Here is a 12,665-nt window from a genome sequence, read left to right as displayed (position 1 = left end):
AAAAAAAAAAAAAAAAGAAAAATGGAGAACAAATTCCAATTCCTCAAAAAGGCCAGACCTATTCAACCAATAGAAACTACAGGAACCCCCAAGACTACTGCCCTGAGATAGCTTTGAACATGGCAGTGAAGCTATCTCTGAAGGTTACCTTTCAGCCAAACAATAGAAAGGCTTATAACATGAAGAGGATCACCCGCAAATACTGTGCTCCCTTACACCATCAACTACATGACACCAAACGGTCAACATTTACCCCAAAGCACAGGGGAGGAGACAAGGAGGGGCAGGGAAGCTAGATCCACGGAAACAGAACAAACAGAATGGAAACTATGAGAAGGCTGACACGTTGTGAAAACTGTCACCAATAACACGGAACAATGTGTACAAAAATTGTTCAAAGGGAATCTAATTCATTATGCAACCTTCCACCTAAAACACAGTAAAATCTTATTTTTTGAAAAAAGCAAGTAGACAAAATAATCTAATGTGCCTTTAATTCTAGGAAGGTACAGGCTTCCATCCTTCACCACTGTCATCAACTATTCCTTAACCACAATTAAATCCTCTTGGCACTGTTCTACTCAACATCTGGTGACAAAAACCTGTTTTTCTCATTTAACTTTGAACCTCAAGAATAATGGATTATTTTCTTCTGATTAAAAAAAAATAGACTATGTTGTTGGTAGGTGCTATTGAGTTGTCTCTGACTCATAGCAACCCTATGCACAGCAGAACAAAACACTGCCCAGTCCTGTGCCAGCCTCACGATCCTTGTTATATCTGAGCCTATCGTTGCAGCTACCATGTCAATCCATCTCCTTGAGGGCCTTCCCCTTCTTCATTGACCCTCCACCCTACCAAGCATGGTATCCTTCTCCAGGGAATGATTCCTTCTGACAACATGACCAAAGTAGGTGAGACAAAGTCTGGCCATTCTCGCTTCCAAGTAGCATTCTGGCCACACTTCTTCCAGGACAGATCTGTTAGTCCTTTCAGCAGTCCATGGTACTCTTAGCATTCTTCTCCAACAGCATAACTCAAAAGCATTAACTCTTCTTTGGTCTTCCTTCTTCATTATCCGCCTCTCACATGCATAAAAGGTGATTGAAAACACCATGGCTTGGGTTAGGCGCACCTCAGTCTTCAAGGAGACATCTTTGTTCTTCATCATTTGAAAGAGGTCTTTTGCAGCTGATTTACCCAATGCAATATGTTTTCTGATGTCTTGACTGCTGCTTCCATTGATGTTGATTGTAGAAACAAGTAATACAAAGTCCTTCACAACTTCAACCTTTTCTCTGTCCATCGTAAACCTGTTTATTGGAACAGTCATAAGGATCTTTGTTTTCTTTATATTGAAGTGTAATCCATACTGCAGACTGTAAACTTTAACTTTCATCAGTAAGTGCTTCAAGTCATCCTCGCTTTCAGTAAGCAAAGTTGTGTCGTTTGTGTATCACAGGGTGTTAATGAGTCTTCCTCCAATCCTGATGCCTTGTTCTTCTTCATACAATCCAGCTTCTCAGATTACTTGCTTAGCATACAGATTGGTGAAAGGATACAACCCTGATGCACTCCCTTCCTGATTTTAAACCATGCAGTATCCCCTTGTTCTGTTCGAAAGACAGCCTCCTGGTCTATGTACAGGTTCCTCATGAGTACAATGAAGTGTTCTGGAATTCCCGTTCTTCTCAATGTTATTCATAATTTGTTATGACCCACACAATCAAATGCTTTTGCATTGTCAATAAAACACAAGTAAACATCTGATTTTTTAAAAACAGACTATATATGAACAAAAAACAATGAAATTGTATCTTTCAGAACTTATGGAGACTGGAACATGTCATGATATTTAGGAGGTTGGGAAGGAATGTTTCTTCTGTACGTCCCTGGTTTCTGGGGGTAATGATTATTCGCTGCACCCCAGGGGAGGAAGTGCTATGCATTTGCTTGATGGATTCCGGAGCAGGAACTGAGCACACTGTCTCAAACCACTCAGCCTCTTCCTCTTCAGCATGGACTGTCCAGAGGAGGTCTTTGCTCTGGTGTGGCCTCAGCCCACAGTAAGCTGGGCAGAAGACCCTGTTTGCATGTGGGGAGGTCTGAAGTGGCCCAGCATCGACAGCAGGTGATTTAGCTAATTCTGGAATTCACTATGAAGAAGCCATGTTGCTGCTCCTTCAGCCTTGTCCCCCAAGCTGGCCTCTACCAGTAATAAAGCTGACATTTCTGTATCTGTCTCACAATTGATTCAGAACTCAGGAAGGAAAAGCGGGAGCCCTATATATGGAGCCTTTAAACCCCAACCAAGAACGTGGAAGGCAATTTTATTTTCTCGTGAACTGTGTTCACTGGCATGTAGCCAACACAGGTGTGAGCTCAGGTTCATTAGGAAAGATAACATTGATAAAAACTGCACTTGAATATCTAAGCAGACCAAACCCAACCCAACCCACTGCCACCGAGTTGATTCCAACCCATAACAACCCACAGGGCCGAGCAGAATGGCCTCATTGGGATTCCAAGGCTGCAAATCTTTATGGAAGTAGACCGCTTCACCCTTCTCCCATGGAGTGGCTGGCAGGTTCAAACTTCTGATCTTCTCATTAGTAACCAAATGCTCCTTACCTAAGCAGAGGCCTTTCATCATTTCTAACCCTCACAACATCTCTCCAAGCAAGAAATCATGGCTCTTTTCCAGGTGAGGAACCAGATATGTGGGAAGTGAAGACACTTTGCCCCAAGTCTCCCAGGCAGGAAGTGGCAGTGTGAGGCTTGTCACTTGGGCTCATGTGTTCCCAGACCTTCCATTAATCTTCCAACTGCACGCAGATGCCACCTCTGCAAAGAGCAGCTGTACTTCAGAGCCCCTCTTGTTCTCTTCTGCTGGAAGTTTTGAAGCCATGGTGAGCCTTACGTGAAACCATGCACCTGCAGCAGCTGGCCAGACTGTTGTTGGTTGCTGTCAAGTCAGGCCCCTGTGCACCATGAGTTTGCACCCTTGTGATCCACCAGGTTTCCGCTGGCCAATTTTTCTGGAAGCAGATAGCCAGGAATTTCTTCCTAGTTTGCCTTAGCCTGGAAGCTCTGCTAAAATCTGTTCAGCATTAACAGCAACTCACAAGCCTCCACTGACAGGCAAGTGGCGGCCGCATTTGAGAGCACGGAAGTGAACCCCAGAGTCTCGTACAAAAGGTGAGAATTCCACCATTGAATGAACTATCACTGCCCACTTCGGCCAGACTAAGTCTCTGTAAACAGTGGTGTGGTAGTGAAGGTTCTGTGTCAACTTGGCTGGACCTGGTTTTGAGTGTCTGGAGAGCTGGACGTGGTTATTCTTCATGATGAGGCTGGTAATCAGCTCCATGGTGGAATCTAGGACTAGCTGAGTAGCTGTTTTAGGAATATGGGCTGCTTCCAGTATGTAAGGGAAAGCTTTGAGTAGGTCTCTAGCTTTTTGGCATGCTTGGACCCTGCATGTAGCTGAGTCGTCGTTCAATAGTCTACCATGCTCTGCCAATCTTGGGACTTTTTCTGGACTTGAATCAATGGCCTGCCATGTGGTTTAGTGATATCAGGACTGTGCCATTTTATTTGTCGACCTTGGGCTTGTCAGCCTCAGCAGCCAGCAGCTGTCTGAGTGAAGAAAAGCCTCTAGCTTCAGTGGGCTGGAAGCAGGAGGCAGAGCTGAAGCCCAAGGTTGAGGGAGTTTCACCCACCCGGCATTTGGAACTCAGACTTCATTCATGGCCGTGGTGGTTCTAAGCAGGGTGAAAACAATGATAACAAAATGATGGGCCATCACCCCCTGGACTCAGTGAGCAATCCTTCCTCGTGGAATCCAGAGGACTGCTGGAGAAACGTTTCCCCCCACTCACCAGCTTTCCTGGTGGTGTTAATAAGGAGGATGATGACCATGAAGATGACAGTGGTGCTGGTAGTCCTAAGAGTGATGATGATGGTGATGAAGCTAACAGTATGGGTGGTGGTGACATGATGATGATGATGGTGGTGGCTGTTCTGGTTCCCTGGTGCTGCTCTAACAGCAGATAACACAAACAGGATGCTTTAACAAACAGGAGTTTTTTCCCTTACAGTTTGGAGGCTTTAAGGGATGAAAGCCCCTCAACCTTGGGCTTCAGCTCTGCCTCCTGGTCCCAGCTCACTGGAGCTGGAGGTGTGTCTTCACTCAGACAGCTGCTGGCTGCTGAGACTGACAAGCCCAAGGTCTAAAAGTGAAAAGGCACAGTCCCAATGTTACCAAACCACATGGCAGGCCATTAATTCAAGTCCATTGAAAGTCCCAAGATCGGCAGAGCATGGCAGGCTGCTGAACACCACCACGGCTACATGCAGGGTTCAAGTGTGCCATAGGCTACAGACCATTCCCAAAGCTGCTTCTTATATATGGGAAGCAGACCACATTCCTAAAGCAGCTGAATAGTGGTAGATCCCACCATGGAGCTGATTGCCAGTCTCATCATGGAGAATACTACATCCAGCTGCCCAGCCACTCAACCAGGCCCAGCCAAGTTGACTTCCACAGTGGTCACGGTGAGGATGATGCTGATCAAGAGGATGGTGGCAGTGATGGTAACGGGATGGTGGTGGTGGTGGCGATGAGGATGGTGGCAACTACCATGTTCTTAGGGTCTAACTATCACTGTTCCAGGAGCTTCACATGCATTGTCTTATATCCTTCATACAGCCCCACGGGACAGGGATTATCCTCATATCTCACAGGAAGGAATTAGGATTCTGAGAGCTTATAAGAAATAAAACAGGCATTACTCTACCAGTGTGACTCTAAGTAAGCCCTGACTCTCTTTGCTGCTGCAAATGCATCAGTATCAACTTTTTACAAGAGACTGACAAGAGTAGGCTGCAAGGCAGGACAAACAGTGACAATCCGCAAACTGTGTATATAGTAGTGCCCCAAACCTGTAACAACACAGCAAGCATTGTGAGGATGGTGCGGGACCGGGCAGGGTTTCTTTCTATTGTTCATGACCCTATGTGACTGTACTGTGAGTCAGAGCTGACTTGACAGCACCTAACAACACCAACAAACCTGTCACAGTGAAAACAGTGTGACAGCAGTTGTCTTTGAGTAGTAGACATGGCCAACATTCTTTTTCCTGCTTTCAACATTTTTCAAATTTTAATGATACATTATTAAAATAAATTATTATTATTTGTACACATATTTTACATATACAAGGAGCTCTGGTAGTGCGGTGCCTAAGGCATTTGACTGCTAACCAGAAGGCTGGCGGTTCAAACCCACCAGCCACTCCTCAGAGGGAAGGTTGGGCAATCTACTTCCGTAGTGATATCGCCTTGGAAACCCAAGGAGGTGTCGCCATGAGTCGGATATGACTCGACCACAGTGTTTTTTTTTTTTTTTTATGTCAGTATATAGTGTTAAAAAGCATATATTGGAACAAACTACTTTCATACATGGAAGAAAAACACTTCCATGACATAACAGAAGTTTTATATATTGTAATAAACTATTTTTTAAGCTCTCTTGAAATACAAGTTGAAGACTGACTTACATTTTCTTGTTTTGAAAGAATCTTCTGGTAGAATTCATCATCAGACTTCTTTTTCGGAAGATGGTCCGGGAGGCACATTTTTAAAATCTGAATAAACATCTATTGTCAAAAAATAAAGTGCAAGAAAGGTTTTAACAATCCCTTTACAAGAGGCTTCTCTCCCTTCATCTCCATGTCCCTGCCTCCACGCTCTCTATGTATTTATCAATGTGTCTGCCTACCTGCCAACTTCCATACAAACTTTTGCTATAGGCAAAGACCTCACGTTGTAAATCCTGACAAAATAATGGCTCATCCTGGATTGCATTTTCATGAAGTTCCTAAGAACGCTTTATTTCTTCTTCATCCATGCATTCGAGAAATAATTATTTGGCACCTACCCTATGCCAAGGAGCTCTGGTGGCATAGTGGTTAAGGCATTTGGTTGTGAACCAAAAGGTCAGTGGTTCAAACCTACCAGCTGCTCCACAGAAGAAAGATGAGGCAGTCTGCTTCCATAAAGATTTACGGCCTTGGAAACCCAATAGAGGTCTCTATGAGTCAGGAGTGACTCAATGGCAGTGTGTTTGGTTTTGTTTTCTAACTCTGTGCAAAGTTCCAGGGAGCTCTGGTGACATAGTGTCTAAGGCATCTGACCGCTAACCAGAAGTCTGGCGGTTCAAACCCACCAGCCACTCCTCGGAAGGAAGACTGGGCAATCTACTTCCATAGAGATACCGCCTCGGAAACCCAAGAATCGACTCGAAGGCAGTGAGTTTATTTAATTGTTTTGTGTGCAAAGCCCCTGGGTGGTGCAAACAGTGGCATTTAATTCAGCGGGGCTTTAGGGGTGCAGGGACACCCTCTAGTTTTGGAACTGTGCAATGATTTCTGGCTTCAAACACTGTACTGTCCACGAGGCCAGTCCTGCTCCCATAGAACCCACACTTCTTTCTGCCACATCTCCAATCTGACAGTCTTAATTCTCCAGCTGACAACACAGCTGCCCATGGGCACATATGTCCATCCGTGCCTCTAGTTCTCTGTCCCTCTCATCTCTCTCTCCTTCCACCAGGCTCTTACCCCTCCTCTTGCAGGCCTCACCCCTCATTCAACATTACAGAGAATGTGCCTTGCGGAGAAATAATTCCCTGTTTGCACTCTTTGGTCATGATGTCCGGCTATACCAACCAGGGACTCTGTCCCTACTGTGGGCCCCACCCCTCTGACATCATCACACAGAGCCAGTATTGTTTTGATCAAGGACCGCCATGTTTTCTAAACCTTGTTTTTCTAAAGTTCAATGGCTCTGATTTCTCATTATTCACTCAGAAAGCACTTGAATCGGTATCTGTTTCAAACAGGTGCTCAACTTCATATCTCGGCCCCACACTTCTAGCTCTAGGGGCACGATCTCCTGCTCTCTGCCTCAGTTTCCTCAACTGTGGAGAGAAGACCATCAGCCAACTTTGGGGGTTGAGGTTTAAATCCGATGATCTGTATAAACCCCCAAGGCCTAGCACATCGGAGGCCCTTAGAAAGCTTGTCATGACTGTTGTTAGGTGCCATCGAGTCAGCTCCAACTCACGGCAACCCTACATACAACAGAATGAAACACTGCCTCGTCCTGCGCCAGCCTCCCAATCCTTGCCATAACTCAGCCCATTGCCGCAGCCACTGAGACTCTGCTTAGCAGTCAAATGCCTTAGGCACTGTACCACCAGAGCTCTTTTCATAAAACTTAACACTCATTAATAATGTCATCACTGTAGGGGTTGAATGGTGACCCCAAAGAAGACACGTCCACGTCCTAACCTCAGGACCTGTGCACGTGACTGTCTTCATCCCTAGGCCTGCCATAAGACTAACACCACAAGTGGCTGGCTTTAACGAACAGAAATGGACTTTCTCACTGTCCTGGAGGCTGAAGGGCCAAACCAGGGTTCCAGCCACGTTGATCCCTTTCTTCCTGGTAGCCCAGGGACGCCTTTGGCTCCTTGGCTTAGACACGAACCTCACGTGGTGTCTGCCTTCCCCACCTGTGCTTGTGTCTAATCTGCTCCCACCCTATCCAGTGTGGCCTAATTAACTTGGCAAAGAAACCACTTCCAATCAGGATCACATCCACAGGCAGAGGCGTTAGGACCCAAGCATGGTTAGGGGAGGGACACAGTTCCACCCATAACTGTGGCCTCGTTTGAAAATAGGGTCTTTGCAGATGTGATTAAGGATTTCAAGGTGCTATTATCCTGGATTTCGGGGGGTTTCTGAATCCAGCAACTGGTTTCTTTATAAGATAAATAAGACAGAGATATTTGAGACACACAGAGAGAGTGAGGAGGGCCACGTGAAGACAGAAGCAGAGACTGGGGTGATGTGGCCACAAGCCAAGGGACACCAAGCACTGCCAACAGCGACTGGAAGCTGCGAGTGGCAAAGGACCCTCCCCTAGGGAACTCTGGGGGAGTGTGGTCCTGCCAACACCTTGACTTCAGACCTCTCCTCCAGAACTCAGAGAGGATACAGCTCTGCTGTTTTGACTATCCTCGGACTGGTAATTTAATTGTTACAGAAAATTCAGTCACTGTTATCATTCCTTCAAGAATGTTCTTTTTGGAATTTGTTTTCTTTGTCTCTAGCATGACATATACTCCAGGCAGGTGCCCACTCATCAGTCTTCTTAACCCCTCTGGCCCTGGTTGGAGTAAGGACTGTGGTATACTAAGGAGACAAATTAGGAATCTCCCCCAAAAAGGACCCGTGACCAAAGACCAGAGGTTGGCCTGTATGCTGAAAAATTACTTTACCCAAATAATTTGGTTTGGGTCCAGACTCCTGGGAGGTAACCTTTTGATTTTCCCTAGTGATTGGAATGTCTTTGTTATTCACGGGGTGGTCCCGACCGCCTAAGAGTTGATGATAACTAGATGACTCAAGGTGGGAGCTGGCCAGGCCAGAGAGCCCACCGTGTGATCTCAGGCTCACCTCAGGGAAGAGATGGGGCATTGGAAAACATCATAAGTCACGTGGCCAATAGTTCAAGAAACTATGCTCACTTAATGAAATCTCAGTAAAAACCAGCACTGAAGCTTGGCTGAGCTTCCTCGTTGGTGATGGACATGGATCCACCGGACAGAAGTGTATTCCTGGAACATGAAACCCGCACCCTGGGAACCCCCCAGGACCTCTGTCTATGTGTCTCTTTTATTGTATCTTTTTTCTTCTCATAAAACTGTTATCTTACTGATTTTGTTTAAAAAATAAGGATGGTGCCCCCTCAGCAGGCCGGACTTCTCTTTGATCCTCCTATGCTGGCTAACGCTGCCTTCCCTCCCTTACCTCCAGGGTCCCCAGGATTCAGGGCTTGTCACCCAGCTCTGATCCCCAGGACAGGGCTGGAGCAAACGATGTCTCCACCTACCATGTGCTTTTCTTGCCTCAGTGCCGAGTCCAAATGCAGCAGGTCTTTTAAGTGAAGGTTGTAGACACACAAGTTAACGTCTACACTGCAAAATAAAAAGACAAACAGAGAAGACTTGCAGTGTATTTGGAGTACTCAGTACAGGCCACAGGAGCCTGGCCTCCACATGTTCAACTCTGCAGTGTGCTGATGTTCCCAACATGACATGAGGGAGTACATGATAGGATGAGGGGCCCGGTGGGGCTGTGGTTAAGTGCTCAGCTGCTAACCAGAAGGTCAGACATTTGAACCCACCTGCCACTCCATGGAAGAAACATGTAGCAGTATACTTCCATAAAGATTCCCAAAAAACCAACTCACTGCCATTGAGTCGATTCCAACTCATAGAGACTGCGCATTAGGTTTCTAAGGCTGTAAATCTTTATAGAAGCAGACTGCCTCATCCTTCTGTGGAGCAACTGGTGGTTTGAACCACCGGCCTTTTGGTTGACAAATGCCTTAATCACTACACCACTAGAGCTCCTTTCCATAAAGATTACAGTCTTGGAAATTCTACAGAGAAGTTCCACTCTGTCCTATAGGGTGGCGATGAGTCGGAGTTGACTCAGTGGCAATGGGTTTTGGTTTTGGTTTTTGATAACTAATGAGGAGCCCTGGTGGTGCAGTGGTTAAGTGCTCTGCTGCCAAGCAAAAGTTTGGCAGTCTGAACCCACCAGTGGCTCCATGGACGAAAGACGTGAGAGCTGGCTCCTGTAAAGATTTGTAGCCTAGGTAACCATGGTAAGTCTACAGGGCAGTTCTTCTCTGTCCTATGTTGAAGGTAAAAGAGCTAAACAGACGATTTCAAAGGGCAGCTCGAGAAGACAAAGTAAAGCACTATAACGAAATGTGCAAAGACCTGGAGTTAGAAAACCAAAAGGGAAGAACATGCTTGACATTGCTCAAGCTGAAAGAACTGAAGAAAAAAAATTAAGCCTCAACTTGTAATACTGAAAGATTCTATGGGCACAATATTGAATGATACAAGAAACATCAAAAGAAGATGAGTCACTGTACCAAAAAGAACTGGTTGCTGTTCATCCATTTCAAGAGGTGGCATATGATCAAGAACCAATGGTATTGAAGGAAGAAGTCAAAGGTGCACTGAGGGAAGTGGCAAAAAACAAGGCTCCAGGAATTGAAGGAATACCCATTGAGATGTTTCAGCAAACAGATGCAGTGCTCGAGGTGTTTACTCCTTTATGCCAGAAAATTTGGAAGATAGCTACCTGGCCAACTGACTGGAAGAGATCCATATTTGTGCCCATTCCAAAGAAAGGTGATCCCACAGAATGTGGAAATTATTAAACAATATCATTAATATCACACGCAAGTAAAATTTTGCTGAAGATAATCCAAAAACAGTTCCAGCGGTATATTGACAGGGAACTTCCAGAAATGCAAGCTAGATTCAGAAGAGGATGTGGAATGAGGAGTATCATTGCTTATGTCAGATGGATCTTAGCTGAAAGCAAAGAATACCAGAAAGACATTTATCTGTGTTTTATTGACTATGCAAAGGCATTTGACTGTGAAGATCATAACAAATTATGGATAACACTGTGAAGAATGGGAATTCCAGAACACTTAATTGTGCTCATGAGGAACCTGTACATAGACCAGGAGGCTGTCCTTCGAACAGAACAAGGGGATAGTGCATGGTTTACAATCAGGAAGGGAGTGCTTCAGGTTTGTATCCTTTCACTGTATTTAGTCATTCTGTAAAGCTGAAGAACAAATAAGGAAGAAAGAAGAAGAATTGATGCCTTTTAGTTGTGGTGTTGGTGAAGAATATGGAAAATACCATGGTCAGCCAGAAGAACGAACAAATCTGTCCTGGAAGAAGTGCGGCCAGAATGCTCCTTAGAAATGAGAATGGCCAGACTTCGTCTCACCTACCATGGTCATGTTGTCAGAAGGGACCATTCCTTGGAGAAGGATGTCATGCTTGGTAAGGTGGAGGGTCAGTGAGAAAAGAGATCTTATCTTCAATGAGATGGACTGACACAGTGGCTGCAACAATGGGCTCAAGCACAGCAAGGACTGTGAGGCTGGTGCAGGATGGGGCAGTGTTGGGTTGTTGCACATAGAGCTGCTGAGTCACAGCTGACTCGATTGCACCTAACAACAGCTCTGTCCTATAGGGTCACTATGAGTTGGAATCAACTTAAAGGCAGTGGGTTACCTGATATGTGATATGATAATAGTGGATGATAAACCCACCTAAGGGTTATCGTCTGGTAGTCCATGGTACTTTCATCATTCTTGGCCAACACCACAACTCAAGAGTAACAACTCTTCTTTGGTCTTCCTTATTCACTGTCCAGCTCTCAGCTGCATATGAGGCAACTGAAAATACCACGGCTTGGGTTAGGTGCACCTTAGTCTTCAAGGAGACATCTTTGCTCTTCAGCACTTTAAGAAGTCTTTGGCAACACATCCGCCCAATGCAATACGTCATCTGATGTCTTGACTGCTGTTTCCATTTGTGTTGATTGTGGAACCAAGTAACACACAATCTTTGACAAGTTCAATCTTTTCTCCATTTACTGTGATGATGCATATTGGTTCAGTTGTGAGGATTTTCATTTTCTTTATGTTGAGGTGTAATCCATACTGTAGACTGTAGTCTTGAATCTTCATCAGTAAGTGCTTCAAGTCTTCTTCAGTTTCAGCAAGCAAGGTCATGTCATCTGTATACCAGGTTGTTAATGAGTCTTCCTCCAAATCTGATGCCACATTCTTCTTCATATAGTCCAGCTTCTCAGATTATTTGCTCAGCATACCTCGTCTGTATACCAGGTTGTTAATGAGTCTTCCTTCAAATCTGATGCCACATTCTTCTTCATATAGTCCAGCTTCTCAGATTATTTGCTCAGCATACAGACTGAATAAGTATGGGGAAAGGATACAATTCTGACATACCCCCTTCCTGATTTTAAACCATGCAGTATCTACTTGTTCTGTGACACCCTCCTGGTCTATGTGCAGGTTCCTCATGAGCACAATAATGTTGTTGTTGTTAGGTGCCATCGAGTCATCTCTGATTCATAGTGACCCTATCTATGCACAGCAGAATGAAACACTGCCCCGTCCTGAGCCAACTCCATGATTCTTGCTATACTTGAGTCCATAGCTACTGCCACCACGTCAGTCCATCTTGTTGAGGGCCTTCTCCTCTTTCGTTGACCCTCCACCTTACCAAGCATGACATCCTTCTCCAGGGAGTGGTCCCTTCTGACAACATGACCAAAGTACGTGAGACGGACTCTGGCCATTCTCGCCTCCAAGAAGCATTCTGGCTGCACTTCCTCCAGGACAGAGCTGTTAGTTCTTTTAGCAGTCCACGGTACTTTCAGCATTCTTCACCAACACCACAGCTCAAAAGCATCAATTCTTCTTTGGAATTCGTTATTCAATGTCCAGCTCTCACATGCATACAAGGTGATTGAAAATACCATGGCTTCTGTCAGGTGCACCTCAGTCCTCAAGGAGACATCCTTGCTCCCCAGCACTTGAAAGAGGTCCTTTGCAGCCAATTTGCCCAGTCCTATATGTTGCCTGGTGTCCTGACTGCTGCTTCCACTGGCGTTGATTGTAGAACCAAGCAATGGGAAGTCTTCGGCAACTTCAATCTTTTCTCCTTTTATCATGATGCTGCTTAT

At 45.3% G+C, this 12,665-nt stretch overlaps 1 protein-coding gene across 1 annotated transcript in view; it reads right to left on the bottom strand.

Annotated features, from left to right (window-relative positions):
• Window positions 1–12,665, bottom strand: part of EVC (EvC ciliary complex subunit 1) — a 123,257-nt gene that overhangs the window by 99,980 nt on the left and 10,612 nt on the right. The window contains exons 4-5 of the mRNA XM_007955771.1: window positions 8,962–9,046; window positions 5,562–5,660 (exon numbers count right to left, since the gene is read on the bottom strand). Of these exons, the coding sequence (XP_007953962.1) occupies window positions 5,562–5,660; window positions 8,962–9,046 (184 nt within the window). The remainder of the gene's footprint in view (window positions 1–5,561; window positions 5,661–8,961; window positions 9,047–12,665) is intronic.

This window comes from Orycteropus afer, unplaced genomic scaffold (genome assembly GCF_000298275.1).
Source record: "Orycteropus afer afer isolate SDZICR_OR568_19922 unplaced genomic scaffold, OryAfe1.0 scaffold00539, whole genome shotgun sequence".
NCBI classification, from domain to species: domain Eukaryota; kingdom Metazoa; phylum Chordata; class Mammalia; order Tubulidentata; family Orycteropodidae; genus Orycteropus; species Orycteropus afer.
Note: the sequence above shows the minus strand (reverse complement) of the source record. Positions and strands in the feature narration are given on the sequence as shown.